The 23,008-nt window shown below is 37.7% G+C and overlaps 1 protein-coding gene across 11 annotated transcripts in view; it reads right to left on the reverse strand.

Moving 5' to 3' along the window:
• LOC101899622 (supervillin) overlaps positions 1 to 23,008 on the reverse strand; it is a 668,298-nt gene that overhangs the window by 286,278 nt on the left and 359,012 nt on the right. For all 11 annotated transcript variants that reach the window (XM_059131927.1, XM_011292396.3, XM_011292394.3 and 8 more), the window contains one exon: positions 6,015 to 6,655. In XM_059131927.1, the coding sequence (XP_058987910.1) occupies positions 6,015 to 6,655 (641 nt within the window). The remainder of the gene's footprint in view (positions 1 to 6,014; positions 6,656 to 23,008) is intronic.

Raw genomic sequence — 23,008 nt, forward strand, 5'->3', positions numbered from 1 at the left:
CCGCGACGATGGATTGAAAGATCATGAACTCTGTGGAGCCATCCTTGTGCCATTTCTTCGGAATAATGCATAAACATTACTCCGGAAGATTTCAACAAAACTGGCCAAATGAGAAGGGGTGCAATGTCTCTAAGATAATTTGGCCGGTGCTCTCTGAGAAGAGATAAAGGACGCTCATACCCATGGCGAAATCAGACCTACAACTTGTGATGGGAATAATCACAGCTGATTTTATCATAAGGGTCATGACTTCCAAATGGAGTAACGGCCACACGGCTTACTGCAGGCTTTGTCAAGATGAAGAGGAAACTGAAACTTAATTGTCTTATTCAGGGATCTCATTTTATACGGCAAAAATATGCCTTAAACCCGTTTCAGGACATTTGAAGCCGATCTAGGGGTGTCCGTCTGTTTGTGCACACGATAACTCTCGAAGGGAATATTCGATTTGATCCAAACTTGGTACATCATAATATTATTGTCAAACTCAGATCGAGTTCGGAGATGGGCAAAATCGGTCCACTCCTTCTGGCACCTTCCCAACACAAGGTCAAAAAGTTCACAGAAAAAACCAGGGAACTGACGAGGATTGGTGGCCCTTTCCGAAACCTAATATTCCCCGCCTTACGCTACGGTATCCCAAACAAACGTGCCAATATTTTTGTTGTGCTAGGTCAGGTGCGAAAATGGACAATATCGGCGCACTCTATCAAGTACCATCCCCACAAAGGGCCAACATTTGGAATAATTATAACTCTTATAAAACAAGAGTTCGATAATCTTCCAATATTTTTATTAGCACATAAACTGGTGTAAAGGCGGGATATATGGGTCAACTCCTCCTGTACCTCCCACACTAAGGGTCAAAATTTTGAATAACCAAAAAAAAATTATAAAATGCGAATTGAGCATCCAATTCTCTTAAAAGTTCACCTCACCCCAAACAGGATCTGGTGTGAAAATGGAATTGCCTCAAATTTCACACATCCTAACATTTTTATAAACACAAGATCGGGAGTGAAGGTGATACTTTTTAACTTGTTTTTCTTAAATTTTAGAATGAACACTGTGGACCATAAGGTCTCTGTTACAGTTTCGGGACAATGTTCTTCAACGTAATTGGTTTGATAAAATCTAAAAAAAATGCTAGGAAAGGATGTGTCGGCTCGTTTTTGAACGAATTTTACCCGAAAACGAGCGAAGCACACTTCTGGTATAGAAAAAGTGTATTCGATTATTTTTTACTGACTGGAGTACCCCTCCTCATAGGATAGAATAGAATTATTAATTATGTAGAAGTACTCCTGCATTTCGAAGGTCTGGTTTCGACAGTTTCGTTGAACCAAGTAATGAAGTGTTCAAAGTCTCATTTTGAATTGAATGAAAATTGTTCACAAAAATACATGGACAGACGGAAGTCCCCAGAGGGTCTTCTACATGTTGAAGAGGCCCATTTCGAGAGCTTTCAATGAGCAATGGATTGGAGTCTAGTAGAGCTTTTAAAGAAAACCCCAACAGAGATTGCAAGATAAGGTCCAGAAAGACACCTAGCGGTACTTCTTCTTATAAAAAGACCGACAATGAGTCTTCTTCATTATCTATACCTAGAAGTCGATATTACTTATGTTGAAATCACCCAGAGAATCTTCTATAGACTCACGCAAGAAGTCTTCTATAAATTGTCTTCTACGTACGAAGGTCTTCCTTGTTTTGTAATTTTTTAATCAAAATCTCATTCTTTTCACCCTACTGGTAAAGCATACGAATGTTTGTTTACATTACCTTTGAATGGGTTATTCAACTCATCCAACTCCCAAAAGTTTGCTAGGTTATTAGCTTTTTTTTAATTAACGCAAGCCTATCGAACTTCTAACCCCCAATAAATTCCATCATCACGATAAACCTGTGCTGATGTGTGTTTTGTTTTTTTTTTTTCTTTATCACCACCCATAAAACAAATTATATGACAGTTGTCTTGCGACGACGACATCTCAGCGACTGTTGCATTCCACAATTTCAAATCATTGTTTAAACTTAAAAAAAAACGGAGAATAATAAAATAAACACTACAACACCCTGTCATCGCTTTGCTTTTGCCCAGACTGCGGTAATAAACGTTAAATGTGTAAATATTTGTGACATTTCAATATTGACATTGTGTGATAATGTGATACTGCAGCAAAGGCTAGGGGGGAGGAGGAGGAGAAGGAAGAAATGTAAGATTTAAATTGAAAGTTACGCCTCGATGTTAAACAAATATTGTATTTGGCTGTTGTGTGTTTTTGTTTCTATTTCATTTCAAATGATGGCTTACAAATGTGGGTAAATAAAAATTGGAATTGAAATATGACTATAAAACAGAAACGAAAAAACAAATAAGAGAAGTAATAAAGTTCCAGAGATAAAAGACATAGAAGACAATGCTACAAAATAAATCCGTTGTGTAAATACGGAGTTTACATACTTTAAAATGGAACATCTGAAATGGTATTACACATATAATGGTACTTGGTATCAATCTAAACTTACGACAAGTCTTCACCCTTCAGAATTTTTTCTTTCGAATAAACATTGTATTCAATGAGTTTCATCAGCAAAAATTTGGCAGCCGTATGTGCCATTTTCAGCACACTAATAATGGCAAACTCATACCCATTTCGTTATTTCAGATTAAAGTTAGATATATTCAAATTTTTGTGGAGGAGATACCAGGAATAGTGATATATAACATTTCCATACTATAGATAGAATAATTGGGAAGTGCAAAATTTGAAGAAATTCGGACATTGGTTTATTACTTTAAAGAAGTTATGGAGGTACTGTGGGAGGTACAAGAATTAGTGGGTCATTATTGCCCATTTACGAACCTGACCTAAGTCTTATCTAAATATTACGACGTACCCTGAGCTCAGGTTCGTTTGTTTTTACACGCGAGTGAAGCTTTCGTTTGCTAATTTGTTATATGGGTGTGAATATGTTTTTAGCTTTAGTGTTTCTGGTAGTCTGAGCTAAGAAGATCGGTGCGAAAGGAACAATATGATATGATTTGTTGGTGCATATTCTCAAAAATGTACTTCAAAATGCCCATTTCTAATTTTTTGCAAAAAAAAGATCGTCAAAAATATTGGGATGTGCTAAGTGTTAAGAAAATCAGACACCTTACGAAAGCTAATATTATTCCAACTTTTGACTTTTTGCCTCAATATTGTATTAGCGATTTTAGTCAAGGCTTGACTGCCAAGGTAGTCGATCTGAAAAGTCCCAGCGCAACCTGAACCTGAAGTTCATTAGGAAGTTCGAGAAAACGTATCCTAACGCAACATTATGGGATCAGAACAGTGGTGAAACCTCGCAAAGCCCCAAATGCCTGCGGGAAGCCCCTGCTCATCTGGAAATGTTGTATTAAAAGAAACTATGACAATGAAGCCTTCAAAAAAGACCTCTGATGTGACAGAGTCGGAAGTACCACCCTCCAAAGAAAGGGATGGTAAGGACTTTGGTCAAATTGACGGTACCGGAGTTATAATAATTAAAAGAAGAAGAGGAGAGTTAATTCATCATCGCAACCCGTTACCGCGGAGAGAAGGTGGTGGACAACAGGTGGACAGAGGCAGAGTTACCTACAACGAAGGCTAAAGATATCTTGTCTGCTGAGTTGTCAATCGAAGGTGATCAGTGGCTACAAACTACTGAGAAACAGCAAGCCAAGGGGAAGAAAGTGGTGGCGACGTCTCGTATGCTTTAGTGGGAAGCCCACTAGTAGGAAGGCGAAAGCGGGTTCTGCTGATTTCCGACTCAAAACCGAAGCAGAATCATCCATCTGCTTAATAGAACGGATGATCTGAAAATAGCGGTTATTGATCAGATTGACCCCATCAGCGAATATCATTGGCTGCTGATAGCTGGGATGATCCGGCTCATCTACCTATTGGATGAGGTCGCACAGATTGGCTGAGCTTTTATCTATAAGGGAGCCAGGGTCATTAAATGGAAAAATAAGGAATCTGTAGATATCCTAGTTTCTGCTCGAATCCCTTGGGGAAGGCAGTAAAGTCGCCGGCGTGCCAATCTGTGAGATTCCATGCGGAATTATGACTTTGATCTGGATTTCACATCATATTATGGAATTGAAGGAGATCATGAAGCTGATTGAGAAACAGAATGCTAATCTTAGTACTGGAAATTGGCGTGTCGCCGAACTTCAGCTTTACCTCTTGATACCGCCTTGGTGCGTAACAACACCTAATCAAGAGGGAAGTGCATCCCACATAGCTGGTCTTCGCATTGGTACGTGCGGAACCTAGAACTCTGGGCTACCAATCTCTAAGACAATTCTGGGTAATTCTAAAGCGAAGCAGGTCGATGCATAATATAGCGATCTTGGAGCAATGGTGCATGGAAAATAATGTTAAACCCCTTTTGACTTTATCGCCCTGGTCCAGGCTCTGACAAACTTAATATAAAAGAAACAAGTACAATAAGCTATATCTGAACCGATTTTCACCAAATTTCAAATTTCAGTCAACTTGGGCTATTTGGTGCACAATAAACATCAAATCGGATAAATATATATATGAGAGCTGAGAGCGCGAAAATATTCTGGAGGGTGTATTAAAGCCTTGGACATGCAAACATTTTGGCCGCAGATCAGCACTATCGCACTCTGCATGCGCCAACCAAGAATGGTTACAAAATGAGGTTCCTCTCTTCATTTCCAGCGCACAATGGCAACCAAAATCTCCGGATACCAATTCGTTGGACTATTGTGTCTGGAGTATTTTAGAAAGCAAGGTTGGCACTAAAATATTCCAAAGTGTCGATCACCTCAAGCAAGCGCTTCGCCGGGATTGGCCAAAAATGCCGCAGAGCAACATTCGGACAGGGTGTGACGGTTTCATTGGCCGTTTGAAGGCCGTAATTCGTGCCAAAGGTGACCAATTCGAACAAATGTAAACTAATTCTAAAATTGCTCTTTCCGACATATTTTGCTGTCATTCAATAAAATGTCAAAAAAAATTTAAAATTATGGCATTTGACTTTGTTGCAGATTTTTTATCTTACCCTGTATATATATAATCTGTAGGGTCTAACATTAGTATTCCTTCCATAAAATGGTTGAGGGTATACAAAATATGGCTAAAATGTGGGGACTATACCAAATCGGTGACCTATAGCCCACTTTCAATACCAAATATTATACGGGCAATGGACTTTGATTTGGCAGACGGACAATCATGGATAACTTGAAATAGAATTTTATGATGTAGGGGACTACATTATGATTATAGGGAATAACAAAATTAACATAACCCCTTCATTATGTGGTGGAAGATATAAAACACGTTATTCGTCGAATATTTTTGACTTTTGGACTTTTCAAAACTAAAAGTTGATCAATCGATTTTTTAACATCTTTACTAATTTATTTCTTAAAAATAAAAATGAGTTGCTGAACAAATAGTCCAGAATGTTTGAAGTGATAAATGAATGATAACAAATATGTTCTGTGTAGGGTGCAGGGTGCTCTTCCATATGTTGTTTAGTAACAAATAACCATTTAACCTGGTGGTAAATATCAAACAAACTATAAACATGCCACAATAATTAATAACGTAGCACATACAACAACAAAATCAACATGAAACAAAATAAATTTTTATTTTTTTTTTTTTTCATTTTTTTATTAAATTTACACATAATGTGGAAAAAGGAAAGAGTGATGAATGTCAGCCGAGAACATAAACATGTGGCGAATGCATTCCAACGAAATGAAAATGTGGCTCAAAATAAATACGAAACGAACAAAGCAACAAACATGGATGGATTTCCATCCATGACATTCCATGGAAAAGCAAAAAACAACTAAAAACACAAAAAATATGGTGGACAGACAAAGTATGTCCATCCAGCCAGATGTCTGCTGTTCGATGGCTAAGTACTTTGTCTGTTTTTTTTTTGTTGCTGGAACGAAACCGAGAGAGGGATAGCAAAACAAATATGAGGTGGAAAATTACCTGATATGACCGCTGGAGTTGTTGCAACAACCGCTACAGTATTTAACCCAGTCTGATTTGACGGATTGCTGTTGCTGACGCTGCCAGTGGTGGCTGGCGGTGTTGCCTCCGCCTTTGTTTTGCTGGCTTTGTTCTCGTCGCTTAATGGAATTTGACTGTTCATCAAATCCAAGGCATTTGACTTTTTCTTTATCTTTGTTGTCGTCGTCGGCGTTGTTGTTGTTGTTGCCGCTATTGTATTGATGCTGTTGTTGTCTTCGGCTACGCCAGGCGTTTTTGTAACTGGAGGTGGTTTTACACTGACGCCACGGCCAGAATTGTTGGTCATGTCGTCGTTAACACCACCAATTGCAGCAGCAAAGCCGTTTTCAGTTTTTCCCAAGTGGACAGCAGCACCAGCAGCAGTTGGCGATTTCGAAAGATGAGGAGGTATATCTGGTTGTTGTTGCTGTTGCTGTAATGATGATGAAGGAGATGCTCTCGTTGTCGGCGCTATGGACGACGACAACGTCGGTGATAAACGACCGCTTTGTATGGGCGAATTGCAGGCAGACGTTGATGAATCACAGGGCTGTCCACCACCACCGCCACCACCATTGATGATACCAGCCGAAGTGGCACGCTGTGAACGAGTTATGAATCTGTAAGTAGATTGAGAGGACAAAGGAAATGCAATTTAACAAAAAACGTGGAATTACAGGAAAAAGTTATTGAAATAAAAAAATATTGAGTTATACAAATTTGGAAATTGTATTGAAATTTGCATGCACACACACATGCTGTTGGAAAATGCAAGCGTGACGAATGTGTTTACAAGCGTAGAACTTCCAAACTCGAATAAAATCGGCGTTACCAAATACATTTTTTTCCCACGTCGAAAACCTTTCCACAACGCAAGTGTTGAAGTATTTAATCTCGAAGTTATTTGGGATACATGTAGTGCAATTCTCTAACTCATTTTTGAGTTACCGGCAAAAAGTCGGTAAAATTAAAATGCTTATAATTTCGGAAAATTACAACATTTGTCGGTAAGTTAGCGACGAAATCAAAGTAGTCGCCAAGACCTACCGGTACATACCAATGTTGACAACTTTAAATTATTTTTTATACCCTCGGCCATATGGCTAGAGAGGGTATATATCATTTGATACGGTCAAAACGTGTATCATTGAAATAATAGTTTTAGACCCTAGGTCTCTTTGGACCAAATCTGTTTTAGGGCAGTTGAAGTCGATCTAGCGATGTCCGTCCGTCCATCTGTCTGTCTGGCTGGCTGGTGCGCACGATGAGTATCCGAAGGGAGTATCCGAATTGGTCCATACTTGGTACATCGTTATATTTTTGTCCAACTTAGTTCGAGTTCGGAGGTGGCAAATATCGGTCCACTCATTCTGGTACCTTCCCCACAATATTTTTTTCACAGAAAGAGAAACGATAATCCGATTTTGCTCCAACTGTGCGAATCCTAATATATTCATCAGTGCTAGATAAGGGTCGAAATTTTGAAATTTCACACATCCACATAATTTTTATAATCCAAGGTCTGGTGCCAAGATAGAATACATCGGTTTACTCCTTCTGGTACCTCCCCCCAAAGGTCGGAATTTTGAATATTCATTAAGCTCATAAAAGGCGAATGGATCCTCTCCTTCTGGTACCTCCCCCACAAAGGGTGAAAAATGAAGCCCATTAACCGCGAAATTAACATCCAAATCAATTCAAATTGGCAGATCTCAATATTTCTATTAACACAAGATCTGTTATAAAAATAGTACTTATCGGACCATTTTTCCAGAAAAAATGTTATTCGTGATGGTATTCAATCGTGATAGTGTGATTTCTTTATATTTGGCTGGAAAAGCACAAGTGGCTATCGTTAGAGCACTCCAGAATTTAAATGTGAATAAATCTTTTGACTTTCGTACCATCGCTCGCTACCGTGATATTGGTCAAGGCATCAAGGAAGTGGACGGAAAAAAACAGCAACATATGCAGTAATGGTTCGAAAAGTAAAGAAGCGACTTGATCGAAACCCGCGTCGCAGTGGCCAAAAAATGGCTCGTGAGCTGAACATATTGTGATATTCTATTCCGCACATATTGAAAAATGAGCTCGGGGTAAAGCTATTGAATTCCAAAAAGTGCAAGAACTTACACCGCAACTGAAAGTGATGAACTGCCAATTTCGGTTTTCTCCGATGGGAAAACATTCGTTGTCCAGCAGCTTGTAAACCAACAAAACGATTGTGTTTACATGCCGAAGAGGCACCTTCGGTTGGCCACCAGAACTCAAGCGCCAGCCATGGTGATGGTGTGGGCCGCCATAACAGCCGATGGTCTCGTATTAATCGACCGTGGTATCAGAATAAATGCCGAATATTATCGCGAAAATATTTTGGAGGGTTTATTAAAGCCTTGGGCATGCAAACATTTTGACCGCAGAACTTGGACATTCTATTTGCTTCATTTCCAGGGCACAATGGGCACCAAAATTTCCGGATAACAATCCGTTGGACTATTGTGTCTGAATTTTTTTGGAAAGCAAGCTTGGCACTAAAAATACCAAAGAGTCGATCACCACAAGAAAGCGTGTTGCCCGGAATGGGCCAAAATACCGCAGAGCAACATTCGGGCAGTGTGTGACGGTTTCATTGGCCGTTTGAAGGCCATTATTCGTGCCAAAGGTGACCAAATCGAACAAATCTAAATTTATTGTAAAATTTTATGCCATTTCCGACATTTTTTGCTTTCATTCAATAAAATTTAAAAAAAGTGTAAAAATTATGGCGTTTGACTTTGTTGCAGTTTTTTTATCTCACCCTGTATATCAATTTTCAATAACTAGGATAGCGCCACAAGCAAAGGTTGATATATTTTTGCATACTCCAGTCTCGCTAGGGCTCAACCTTTACCATCTATTGAAATTCAATGTCCGTTTTATGCTATGGGATTTTTGTCTTAACTGATGGCCAGAAAGCTTGACATCGGTAGAAAGGATCGGGATCGAGTCACAAGCTCTGAAAAATGACGTCATCAGCTCGTAGTAATAATGATCATCAGCAGACCACCTCCGAATGCCACGATAATTCTAACTGCCCAACCATTCGAAGTCAGATTTTTCGGGACATCAACATTGTCGCAGCCGCTAGCTATATAGCTGCTGATTAAATAATCAAAGTAAGGCCATTATTCGCAGGAACGGCCACTTGAACAGGAATATCAAACCATAAGAAATAAAAAATAAAATAAATAAACGCTTTCATAAAAAGAAACTGACTTGGCCAAATATGTTACTGACAACAGCTGACAAACAGTTACTCATGTCCGTATTCTAAATTAGTTTATTTATATTTTTTTTCTTTCTTAATCATTTATAGTCGTCGCTTTCTTAATTAGGATACCTCATTAAATGTATTTATTTATGTATTTTTTGTACAGAAACAAACAAGTAATAAGAATCTACAGAAGGCGAATCAGACATTTGTTGAGCGAATTAAAAATTATGTAGAAGGCAAGATAAGTGAACAAGTAAAAAACTGTAAGTTCGACCGGGCCGAACTTTGAATACCGTCCACGATTTGGTACAAATTTGGCAATTTTCAAAAAATAAAACCTGTTAAAAATTCTGTTAAAATCTTAAAAATACTGAAAGTAACTGTATATTAGGGTCTATACGACAACGTGGACCTGTAAAGGCAACTTTTGTCATAAGCTATTACAATATTCCAATGCGAAACTTGAACTATAAAAAAAGAATCTTTTCATAATGTAGCTAAAATCATCAAAATAACGAATATAGGGAGGTACCATGGGGTTATAATCCGTGGACCTGCACAGACAATTTTCTGTCATAGGCTGTAGTATCCATTACGAACTTCAAATACAAAATTTGAAATATTTCCGGTACATAATGTCGCTAAAATCATCAAAATACCGAATATCGGCGGTACCGTTATATGGGGGCTATACGAAGACGTGGACTTGCACAGACAATCTGTAATAGGCTGTAGTATCCATTACGAACTTCAAATGCGAAATTTGAAACAATTCTGGTAAATAATGTCGCTAAAATTATCAAAATACTAAATATCGGGGGTACCGTTATATGGGTGCTATACAAAGACGTGGACCTACATGGCCAATTTTCTGTCTTAGGCTGTAGTATCCATTACGAACTTCAAATACCAATTTTGAAACAATTCCGGTAAATTATGTTGCTAAAATCATCAAAATACCGAATATCGGGAGGTACCGTTATATGTGGCCTATACGAAAACGTGGATCTTCACAGACAATTTTCTGTCTTGGGCTGTAGTACCCATTACGAACTTCAAATACCAACTTTGAAACAATTCCGGTAAATAATGTCGCTAAAATCAACAAAGTACCGAATATCGGAAGGTACCATTATATGAAGGCTATACGAAGACCTGGATCTGAACAGACAATTTTCTGTCTTGGACTGTAGTACCCATTACGAACTTCAAATACCAAATTTGAAGCAATTCCGGTGAATAATGTCGCTAAAATCAACAAAGTACCGAATATCGGGAGGTACCATTATATGGGGGCTGTACGAAGACCTGGATCTGAACAGACAATTTTCTGTCTTAGGCTGTAGTATTCATTACGAACTTCAAATACCAAATTTGAAACAATTCCGGTGAATAATGTCGCTAAAATCAACAAAGTACCGAATATCGGGAGGTACCATTATATGGGGGCTGTACGAAGACCTGGATCTGAACAGACAATTTTCTGTCTTAGGCTGTAGTATTCATTACGAATTTCAAATATCAAATTTGAAACAATTCCGGTTAATTATGTCGCTAAAATCATCAAAATACCGAATATCGGGAGGTACCGTTATATAGGGCTATACCAAAATGTGAACCTACATCACCCATTTTCAATACCAAAAGTCCTGCAGACATAATACACATTTGAGTAAACTTTTATCAACCTACTACATTTTCCACAGACGGATAGACGGACGGACATCGCTAAATCGACATATAATTTTGTGCTGATCAAGAATATATATACTTTGTGGCGTCTAAAATATATGTTTCGAGGTGTTACAAACGGAATGAATTTATATCGAAAATTGTTCAATTAAAATGAATTTTCAAATGTGAATTTTGGCTTTGATTTATTGGAACATTTGGATAGAAATCATCAAATTTTAATACAAATACCCAAATTGCTTTTAATCGAAATAGGCTTCTTGTTCAATGAAAATATGGAGTGAAAAATGTTTTCTTTAAAAAATGCAATTCAAATTTTTAAATCGTCAATCAGGACATATTTTCCGCATTTTCCTTTTGTTGGATGGTGTTTAAACAGCAATGCACTCCATGTTGTAATTGTTTTTGTATCCGAAAGCTGTCATTGACTTGTTCTCAATCCTGACTGGGGAAATGTTAATTAAAACATCCGTATATGGCTAGGGTAGGGTATATAACGTGTCAACTCCACATATAGTCTGATGATAAGACTGCTGGAATGGCATTACGTCCGCCATACGTAAACAATCAATCTTTCGAATAAATATTTCTACGTGCTTTATCAAACAAAGACGTTTTTTTTTTGGCAAATTATTTAAGGCTGTCTTATGTCTGCAATTCTTTGGATATAAATAATTTTTGAAGGTCATTGATATTTAATACTTGCTATAAATATAAGGGGATATTCTAAAAAATATTGAAAATTGTCAAAAAACAAATTTTTAAAAAATTACAATTCTCATATATTTCAAGGGAAATTCGATTTTAGCGAGAGTTCGAACATTGTGCGAAGCTCAGGACCCTTCCCGACAACGTATCAAAATTAATAAGAACACTGTGCAACAAAAATAAAATTAAAAAAAAAAATCTCAGTAGATTATGGAATTAGAGCTTTAAATTCAAGACACGAGTATCATCGTTTTAATAGTTAAATAGAGGGGCAGAATTCACCCCTGAACATTATTTGAAATTTTCAGAACAAGATTTCTTCAAATCTTTACATTTTAGGTACATAGTGTCTTCGGCAATATTGCTGACAACATCTTAATGCTACCCTTTTGTCATATGGCTATGGGGGGTATATACCATTTGATATGGCCAAAACGTGTCTCAAGAAAATTGGAGTCGATATAGCTGTGTCCGTCCATCCGCTTTTTCGGGCTGGCAATTTCTCTACATTATCGAATTCGGAGATGGACAATATCTGTCCACTCCTTCTGGTACCTCTCCCTACAAAATGTCATAATTTTAAAAGAATATAAATTACTTCATAAAATGAAAGTAAGCTCATAGTTGAGGGATCATTCAATATCGTTCAAACTCAGTTTAGACTCATATTACCACCACAAGAAGGACAAATCGACCCCCTCATTGTAGTACCTCCCCCTGAAAGGGGTAACATTTTAAATAATCATAACTCTTGTAAAATATGTCACAAGAGTGCGATTGACTTCAAATTTCACACATTCCAATATCTCATATAAAGTGAGGGAAGTAGTTGATATTCAGCTATGACTTAGGTTCATGTGAAGTGGACAATATTGGACCACTGCTTTAGTTCTCCCCAAAAAAAGTGGTCAAGAGTTTGAATAATCATAACGGATGTCAAAATATATTTAATGGCTGGGGGTATTTTTGGTTTTGGAAGAAAACTCACCAACTCACCAAACGGGCCACTCCGACCTTTTTATACCCTCAGCCATATATATGGCCATATAAAGGCTCAATAATTTTTTATTTCTTTTTTCAAATTTTATCGAGTAAAAGTAAAAAAATGTCGGAAATAGCATCATAGAATAAGTTTAGATTTGTTCGAATTGGTCACTTTTGGCCTTCAAACGGCCAATGAAACCGTCACACGCTGGCCGAATGTTGCTCTGCGGTATTTTGGTCCATTCTCGGCGAAACGCTTGCTTGAGGTGATCGACACTTTGGTATTTTTTAGTCCTAACTTTGCTTTCCAAAATACTCCAGACACAATAGCTCCACGGATTGGTATTCGGTGATTTTTGTGGCCATTGTGCGCTGGAAATGAAGCGAGAATCCTCAATTTGTAAATTTGGCTTTAATACACCAAGGCTATAATTATACCCTCCAGAATATTTCCGCGATAATATTCGGTATTTATTCTCATGCCACGATCAATTAATACGAGCGGAGAGCGACCATCAGTTGTTATGGCGGCCCACACCATCACCATGGCCGGCGCTTGAGTTCTGGTGGCCAGCCGAAGGTGCACATTTTCAGCTGACCTCTTTGGCAAGTAAACACGATCATTTTGTTTGTTTACAAACTGCTGGGCAACGAATGTTTTCTCATCGGAGAAAACCAAATTCGGCAGTTCGCCACTTTTTTTGAGTCTATTTTCTTTCTGTTGCGGTGTAAGTTCTTGCACTCTTTGGAATATCAATGGCTTACCCCGAGCTCATTTTTCTATATTTTCCGAATGGAATAATGCGATATGTACAGCTCCCAAGCCATTTTTCTGCCACTGCGACGCGGGTTTCGATCAAGTCGCTTCTTAACATTTCGAACCATTTCTGCTGATGTTGCCGTTTTTCTTCCGTTCACTTCCTTGACGTCGTGCTACGCTACCAATCTCACCCACAAAGGGTCACAATTTCCAATACTTATATCTGTCATAACTTGCGAAACAAGTAAGCGATTCTTTACTTATCTTGGTATATCTAAATATTTCTCTCAACCCAAAAATTTGATATAAGTTTGCAATTTATCGGAAATTATGATTTCACATGAAATTGGATATAAATCTTCGATTTTCTTGTAATTTTGTCCATACCAATATTTTTATCTGAATTAGATGAGGTATGAAAGTGGAATACTTAGGTCGACTATATCTGGAATCTCGCGCCCATATTAACATTTTCTAAAAATGATCGCATGTGTCATATACTTAAAATGAAGGAAGTAACGATATAGTCTAAACCTGGCACGTGATAATTTTTATAGCATATTTATTTAGGTCCGATGCGAAATGGTAAATATTGGTCCATTCCTTCGGAACCTCCGCCAAATAGGGTCAACAATATGAATAATCATAACAGAAGTCAAAATATACTTAAATCATCGAACATTGACTGAGGGTATACATCTGTCGGCAACACCGACTGATACTTTTGAACTTGTTTTGCTAACGGTAATTTTTTTGAAGAATTCTTATCCGAAAATAAATGTGGAATACGGGAACTTTCCCCCTCTTTTTATTAGTTACCATTCAAAGTAAACTTTCAAATCACCAATAAATATGTCTTCAATTGGTACCTCAACTTTCACAATCTACTAGGTTTTTTATGTAATTATTAAAAAAATGCATTTTGTCGCACAATGTAATCGTAACTCTTATAACCCGGTTTCCTCAAAAAGTTCATATTTCAATTAATACTAGAACTTGATAGTAAAAATATATTGAAAACGTAAAGTTTTGGCTAATAATAAACACTTTTGAAAGTTTTTTGTTTTTTTGTCCGACACAAAAAATGAGCTAGTAGGTAGTCAAAATTCTCAACCTGCCTCATGAATTCCCCACTTTTTGTTAAATGTCATACCCCAAGTTTAACAAACAAAATTGAATCATTTCCTGACAGATTATTTCATATTCGTTTCAATTTGACGTTTGTTTCCCATAGCTGTGGGTGTTTTGTCTAAAATTATGTCCGGCCAATTATAACGAAGTTTTTAACCAAATTAAATTTAATTCATTTAAAAGTGCACATGTTGTTGTTGTCTGTTTTGTTGTGGGTGTCATTTTCCGGCTTTATTTTGTGTTTTTGTCAAGTCCACTTTTTTTTGAAATTTGTTGGCTGACTGCAATCACAAGGTAATTATATCGACACATGTATACCTACCTACATAGGTAGTTATGTGTGTAGTCATAATTTGTCCGTTTCACTTTGCGAGTCATTAACTTCAGTTTCGCGTTATTTGGCAAAATTTATTATTTGCCAATATTTTTTTGATTTATCTTGGACAGACCTATTTAGGGTCATTTTTTTGATAACAACGGAGCAACGGTGTAATCGAACACAGGGATATATGTGCATAAATCAAAAAACAGCTGTGTGTGGTGGAATGGGAGGTTAATAATTATTTGGTATTCCAAGTAGCGCATGTGAACCCAAGGGGGGAAATTTTCCGTTATGGTTAGTGTTAAAAATTACACTGTGCACCACAAAAAACAATTACAGAAAAACCAAGTAGATTATGAAAGAAAAGCTAAAAAAAGTAAGTCACGTATACTCGCACTTTCCTCCCTTTTCGGATTAAGATTTCATAAAATCGTTATATTTTAACAGATATATAGACATGTACGAAGTTTGATGAAAATCGCTGACTTTTTATAATTATAAAAAATAGTGACCCCTTGTGAGGGAGGTACCAGAAGGAGTGGGCCACCAATAAATTTCATATTCAGATCAGATATGTGGTTGAGAGAAATATTTAGATAAACCAAGCTTAAAAAGAATCTCTGACTTGCTTTGTATGTTATGAGAAATATAATTATTCAAAATTCTGGGCCTTTGTGGGGAAGGTACCATCTATACAACAGATCTGCTATTGATGGAAATATTCAGATGTGACAAGTTTGAAAGGAATCGGATGCCCATTTTGCATTTTACGAGCATCATTGCTATCCAAAATTTTGAACCATGGGGGGGGGGGGGTACCAGAATAAGTGGGCCGATATATCCCCATATTCAAACCAGATCTTGTGTTAAAACAAATATTGGGATGTGTGAAACTTGAAGACAATCGGACACATTTTATGAGAGACATAATTATTCAAAATGTTGATCCTCTGTGGAAGAGGAGTGGTCCTACATTTACCTTCTTCACATCAGATCTTGTTTTAGTAGTAGTTTTAGTAGTGAGGGGGAGGTACTAGAAGCAGAAAATCGATATATCCAATCTTCACACCAGATTTTTTGTTAGTAAAAAATATATAAATGTGTGAAATTTTATTTGTCTTTTGGAAAGAGTTATCATTAATTCCAAATTTTGACCCTTTGTGGGGCAGATACTTGATACAGCGGGCCAATGTAGGTCATTCAAACACTCGACATAGCAATTACAAACCCATATTGCCCACCTCCGAACTCGATCTAAGTTTGATAATAATATCACGATGTGCGAAGTTTGGACTAAATCGGATACTCGCTTTGAGAGTTATCGTGTGCACCAGCCAGACAAACGGACGGATGACACCCTTAGATCGACTTCAATTGTCCTGAAACGAATTAGGTCCAAATAGGCCTAGGCATTTCGATGAGGCACGTTTTGGCCTATCTACCCTCTGTAGCCACTTGGTTGAGGGTATAACTCCAAAAAAACCATATGATCACTTGGTCGATAGGTATTTTCATAAGCTTACCCACGACAGCTGCATTCGGTTCGGTAGAATTTGTATCCTGACTTTTGGACCGGGAATCCGCAAAATTTGGCTCTGGTCTGTCCACGGTCCACAGCCGTGTAGGCCTCATATAATGATACCCCTATATTCGGTATTTTGATGATTTTAGCCACATTTTGCAATGGAATTGATAAAGGAGTTCCTTCTGCGTACTTAACCCCCTGAAAGAGAATTGTCTATATAAGGCCACGTTATCGTATATCTCCCATATAACTGTACATCCCGACATTCGGTATTTTGATGATTTCAGTCACATTTTTTAATGTCATTGTCTGAAATTCTACAGAAGGAGTTCTCTGTGAGAACTTTGCCTGCTGAAAGAGATTTGTCTATATAGGCCCACTACATCGTATATCCCTCATATAAATGTACCTCCCGACATTCGGTATTTTGATGTTTTAGCCACATTTTTCAATGGAATTGTCTAAAATTCTACACAAGAAGTTCTCTGTAAGTATTTTACCCCCTGGAAGAGACTTGTCTATATAGGTCTTCGTTTTAGTATGGCACCCATATAACTCTACCCCGAGATATTCGCTTTATTTCCAGGATTTTCGCGACATTATTCACCGGAATTGCGTCAAATTTAGTATTTGAAGTTTGTAATGAATATTACAACCTATGACCGAAAATTGTGTATGCAGGTCACTGTCTTAGTATAGCCCCCATACAACGATACCATCCTTTATTCGGTATTTTGATGATATTAGCGAAATTATTCACCGGACTTGTTTCGAATTTCGTATTTAAAGTTCGAAATCGTTACTACAGACTATGAAAAAAAAATTACTTATCCAGCAACACGTCTTCGTATAGCTCCCACATAAAGGTTTTAATTTGAGCGGTATTTTCGACGGATTTTTTTTTACTTTCCACCATAGTATGGAGGGTATATTAAGTTTGTCAATCCGTTTGTAACACCTCGAAATATACATTTCAGTCCCCACAAAGTATATATATTCTTGATCAGCACAAAATTCTATGGCGATTGTCCGTCCGATTGTCCGATATGTCCGTCCGTCTCTCCGTCTGTGGAAATCACTCTAGGTTTCGAACGAAATGAAGTAGGTAGATAAAAGTTTACTCAAATCTGTAATATGTCTGCAGGACTTTTGGTATTGAATATGGGTGATGTAGGTCCAAGTCTTCATAAAGCCCCCATATTAGGGTACCCCCCGATATTCGGTACTTTGTTGATTTTAGCGGCATTATTTACCGGAATTGTTTCAAATTTGGTATTCGAAATTCAAAATGGATACTACAGCCTACGACAGAAAATTTTCTGCGTAGGTCCACGTCTTCAAATAGCCCCCATATAACGGTACCTTCCCATATTCGGAACTTTGATGATTTTAGCGACATTATTCACCGGAATTATTTCAAATTTGATATTTGAAGTTCGTAATGGGTACTACAGCCCAAGACAGAAAATTGTCTGTGAAGATCCACGTCTTCGTATAGGCCCCATATAACGGTACCTCCCGATATTCGGTATTTTAATGATTTTAGTAACATAATTCAACGGAATTGTTTTAAATTTGATGTTTGAAGTTTAAAATGGATACTAAAGCCTACGACAGAAAATTGTCTGTACAGGTCCACGTCTTCGTATAGCCCCAATATAACGGTACCTCCCGATATTCGGTATTTTGACGATTTTAGCGACATTATTCACCGGAATTCTTTCAAATTTGGTATTTGAAGTTCGTAACGGATGCTGCAGCCTTTGACAGAAAATTGTCTGTGCAAGTCGACGTCTTCGTATAGCCCCCATATAACGGTACCACACGATATTCAGTATTTTGATGATTTTAGCGACATAATTCACCGGAATTGTTTCAAATTTGGTATTTAAATTTCGTAATGAATACTACAGCCATGGTACCTCCCTATATTCGCTATTTTGATGATTTTAGCTACATTATTCACCGATTGTTTTTCATGTTTCGCATTTGAATATTGTAATGGTTTATGACAAAAGTTGCCCATGCAGGTCCACGTCGTCGTATAGACCCTAATATGTAGCCGTTATATATTCGGTATTTTTAAGTTTTTAACAGAATTTTTAACGGATTGTATTGTTTTTGAATATTGCCAAATTCGTTCCAAATGGTGGAGAGTATTCAAAGTTCGGCCCGGCCGAACTTACAGACTTTTTTTGATTTGAAGAGATTTTACTAAACTAGAGTTAAGCCGAGATTACTTATGAAGAGTTTAAAAAGCTCGGCCCGGCCAAACATGACGTCGATTTTACTGGCTAATTGTTACTATTTTTATTTTGACATTTTTTTATTGTTTTTTTTTAACAATTAAAATTGTAGCATCTATTTCACTAATGTTCTCCAAATAATTCCACTCAAAATTGGCTTTGGAAAAAGCCCCACAATTTGTCCATTTCGTTTTTAATTGTTTAGCTTTTGTTAAAAAAACACACTTTAGGTAGGTAGGTATGAAGGTATTTAAATTTTTTTCCCACGTACTTTTTGTAGGTAAAAATTCTTGCTAATTTGTTATTTTCTTGCAGCAGTTATTGTGGTCGTTTTGTTGTTTTTGTTAATTTTTTCGTTTCGTTTAAAAAAGAAATAAGCAAATCGAAAGAAAAACAAAACGTGTTTTTCGACACGGCTATTTTGCAACAATACAGAGGAGAGAACTCTAGTCGACACTACTGAGGTGAGCGGGCGAGCGAGCGTAGAAATTCTTCTTCTTTTATAGCATTGCACTTTTAATTCCCGTATGAACCGCTATTTCTCACTGGCATTACTCTTTTTTGGGGGGTAATTCTTGCGATTCTTCTTCCTTTCTTTGTTGCTTTCTTGCTTTGTTTTCTTTTTTTTTCAAAAATGCACACTTTGTAATTCCTTTTCGTATTTTTTGGCAACTTTTCTTTTGATCGGCAATTCTTAATTCTTTATTTATATTTTATTGTTGCTGTTGCTTCGAATTGCATTTACTCACTAAAAAAAAGAAACAACAACATTCGATTACGGATTCGTTTCAATTTGTTTTGTGCTGGTATCGCCGCGACCGTACGAAAAATGACAAAACAATACCGCCCGATACACGCACTCTCTCTGGCAAGGTTCGCTAAAAACTAAAAACTTTACTAATGCTTCACATTATCTCCCCACCAGAGCCACGGCAGTGAACCGCATCGTCACCGCTGCGCAACAGGCACAAAACAAACAAATAAAAGCAAAGCAGACATACATACATACGTACAGAGGGAAAAAATCAAAACACACTCACTAACACCGGCTCAGCTCAGCGGAGTGCTGCGCCGTGCTCACAAAACACTCTACGGAAAAAAGTCAACCAGAAGACCAACAAAACCACAACGGCAACAACAACAAAAACCCCAGTAACATGACGACTCGAATCGACTCCATCATCGGAATGGCAACAGCAGTGGCCGCAATAGCAGCAGCAGCAACAGCAAAGAAGTTAAGGTAGTGAATGAGCCGAGCGAGTGGTATCTGCGAGATAAACAAACCATAACACCGCCGGAACTGTTTAGCAAAAAACAAAAAAAAAAATGAAGCAACAAAGCTCTCAACTTGCCATGCCGGTAATACCCCATATCATTTGCAAAAATTCCCGCAAAAATTTAGAGTGGAATTAAAAAGGTATTAATAAAAAAGGTTGCTGTCAACTAGCAAATATCGTCACCTTGAGAGCAAGGCCTGTTGAGAAAATATGGGGATATTAAGCCCTGTCTGGCAATTGCACGTAGGTCAGCACATTAATCCTGGGGATTGCACAGAATATCTGATAGCGCTTTGAAAATGGCAGGAGCGATTATTTTTAAATTCCAGACAGTGCTATAATATCTACGAATGGTAAGAGGCTATTTTGGTCCCACATATAAGAAAACTTCACATCCCTGACAATTGAGAAGTTATCGGTCTAATAGTGCTGTATAAATCATGAACGAACTAAAGGGTATTTTTGAATGAGGATTTTTATAACCTCAGCCATATGGCTAGATAGGGTAATACAACTAAAACGTACCTCATCGAAATAACGGTTTTAGACCCTAGGACTCTTTAGACCACATCCGTTTCAGGATATTTGGAGTCGATCTAGCGAGATCCGTCCGTCTGTCTGGCTGGATGGTGGGCACGATCACTCTCGAAGGGAGTATACGATTTGGTCAAACTTGGTACATCTTCATAATTTTATTAAACTTAGATCGAGTTCGGAGATGGGCAATATCGGTTCACTCCTTCTTTTGACTCCCGCACAAAAGGTAGGAATTCTCAAAAAAAAAAAAAAATATATTCTACTGCACAGAAAGAGAAAGGATAATCCAATTTTGCAAATCCCAATATTTGCATTAGTGCTAGGTCAGGCATGAACAAAATCCGTCCGCTCTATCAAGTACCTCCCCAACAAAGGTCGGAATTCTCAAAAAAAAATATTTCACTGCCCTGAACGATTATGGTCCAAATTTGCAAATTCTAATATTTGCATCAGCGGTGGGTCAGGTATGAAGATGGACAATATCGGTCCACTGCATCAAGTACCTCCCCCTAACCAAAGAGTCACAATTTTAAATAATTTTAAGTCATATAAAATGTGATGTAATAGTCCGATTGTCTTCAAATTATACACATCACAGTATTTTTATAAGCCTAAGGTCTGGTGTGGAGATGGAATATATCGGTCAACCAATTCTGGTACATCCCCCACAGAGGCTCAAAATTTTGAATATTCATGAAGCTCATAAAAGGCCAAATTAACATCCGATTCCATTCAGATTTGGTACATATCAACATTTCTATCAACACAAGATTTGTTATAAAGATGTTAGAGATCGAACCATTCCTTCTGGTACCTTCCCCACAAAGGGTCAAAGTTTTGAATAACAAAAACGATCATAAAATCCGAAATAAGCATTCGGTTCTCTTCATATTTTACACATCCCATTATTTCTACTAACACAAGCTATGCTATGAAGATGGCATATATCTATTCACTCCTCCTGGCACATCCTCCACAAAGGGTCGGCATTCTGAATATCAATGAAGCTCATAAAATGCGGTGTTAACATTCAATTCCATTCTGGCTTGGCACATATCAATATTTCTATCAACACACGATCTGTTATAAAGTTAGAAGAGATCGGACCATCATTCTTCTAGTACCTCTCTCACAAAGGGTCAAAGTTTTGAATAACAAGAAACGTTCATAAAATCCGAAATAAGTATCCGGTTCTCTTCATATTTCACACATCCCATTATTTCTGCTAACACACGATATGCTGTGAAGGTGGGATATATCGGTCCACTCTTTCTAGTACCTGCTCCACTAAATTTCCATTAACAAGATCCGTTATAAAGATGGTAGAGATCGGACTATTTCTTCTGGTAGCTTACAACACCCCCCCATTCCAAAATTCCATTGGAAAATGTTGCTAAAATAATCAAAATCCCGAATATCGGGGGGTACCGTTATATGGGGATATACGATATTGTGGACCTATAAACAATTCTCTTTCAGGTGGTAAAGTACTCACAAGGAACTCTTTTTGTGGAATTTCAGACAATTCCATTGAAAAGTATTGCTAAAATCATCAATATACCGAATATAGCGGGGTACCGTTATATGTGGGCTATACGATATCGTGGACCGATATAGCCCATCTTCGAAATTAACCCGCCTGCAGATAAAAGACAGATCTGTGCAGAATGTTAGCTTCCTATCTTAAATCGATAGACGGAAGGACGGAAAAGGCTAAATCGTTGGGTCTAAAATTATTATTTCGATGAGTTACAAACGGAATGACGAACTTAATATACCCTCCATACAGGGTTGCCCATATTCGGCGGACCTTTGGACCCATTCCAATCTACGAGGCTTGTTCGCAGACAACATTCTTTGCGTCAATTGAATTTTGTACGGGAACAAATGCAAATCAATGCGAATAATCCGTTGTAAAGTGGACCGAGCCATGCCCAACTGCTGAGAACGGCGTTTTTGGGATGTTCTTGGGGACCTCTCAACACTGGCTCGTACGGCAGCGATATTCTCGGCCGATCGCCTTGGTTGACTTTTATATGGCCTCTTCGGATTAGAAAGAACCTTATCAGTCCAAAATTTTTCGTATAAACGCTTAATGGTGTTCTTAGAAGGCGCACTTCTCACATTTTTTAATGTTTTAAAAGCACGTTGAGTTTTCACAATTGACCTCTTCTGTTGTCATGGTAAAAATTTGCTTGGACTGACGCTTCAAACGCGGTATGTCATTAAGCGATATGACATCTCTGTCAAAAGTTATGGCGTTGCCAGATGGGTCCGTCGAATATGGGCAACCCTGTACTATGTATGGTGGAGGGTATAAAAACAAAACGCTCAAAGAAAGCGAAATAAGCATCCAACTTTCTTCAAATTTCACACACACAAACATTTTTGCTAATACAAGATCTTTTGTGAAGATGATATATATCTGCAAACCCCTTCTGGTGAACTGGCCATCAATTCTAAGTGTTTGTCGTACGTAATTCTTTGAAGAGATTATAAAATTAATTAATTCCTCTAATTTCTTCAAACTGGAACTTT

This window comes from Musca domestica, unplaced genomic scaffold (assembly GCF_030504385.1).
Source record: "Musca domestica strain aabys unplaced genomic scaffold, Musca_domestica.polishedcontigs.V.1.1 90, whole genome shotgun sequence".
NCBI classification, from domain to species: Eukaryota; Metazoa; Arthropoda; class Insecta; order Diptera; family Muscidae; genus Musca; species Musca domestica.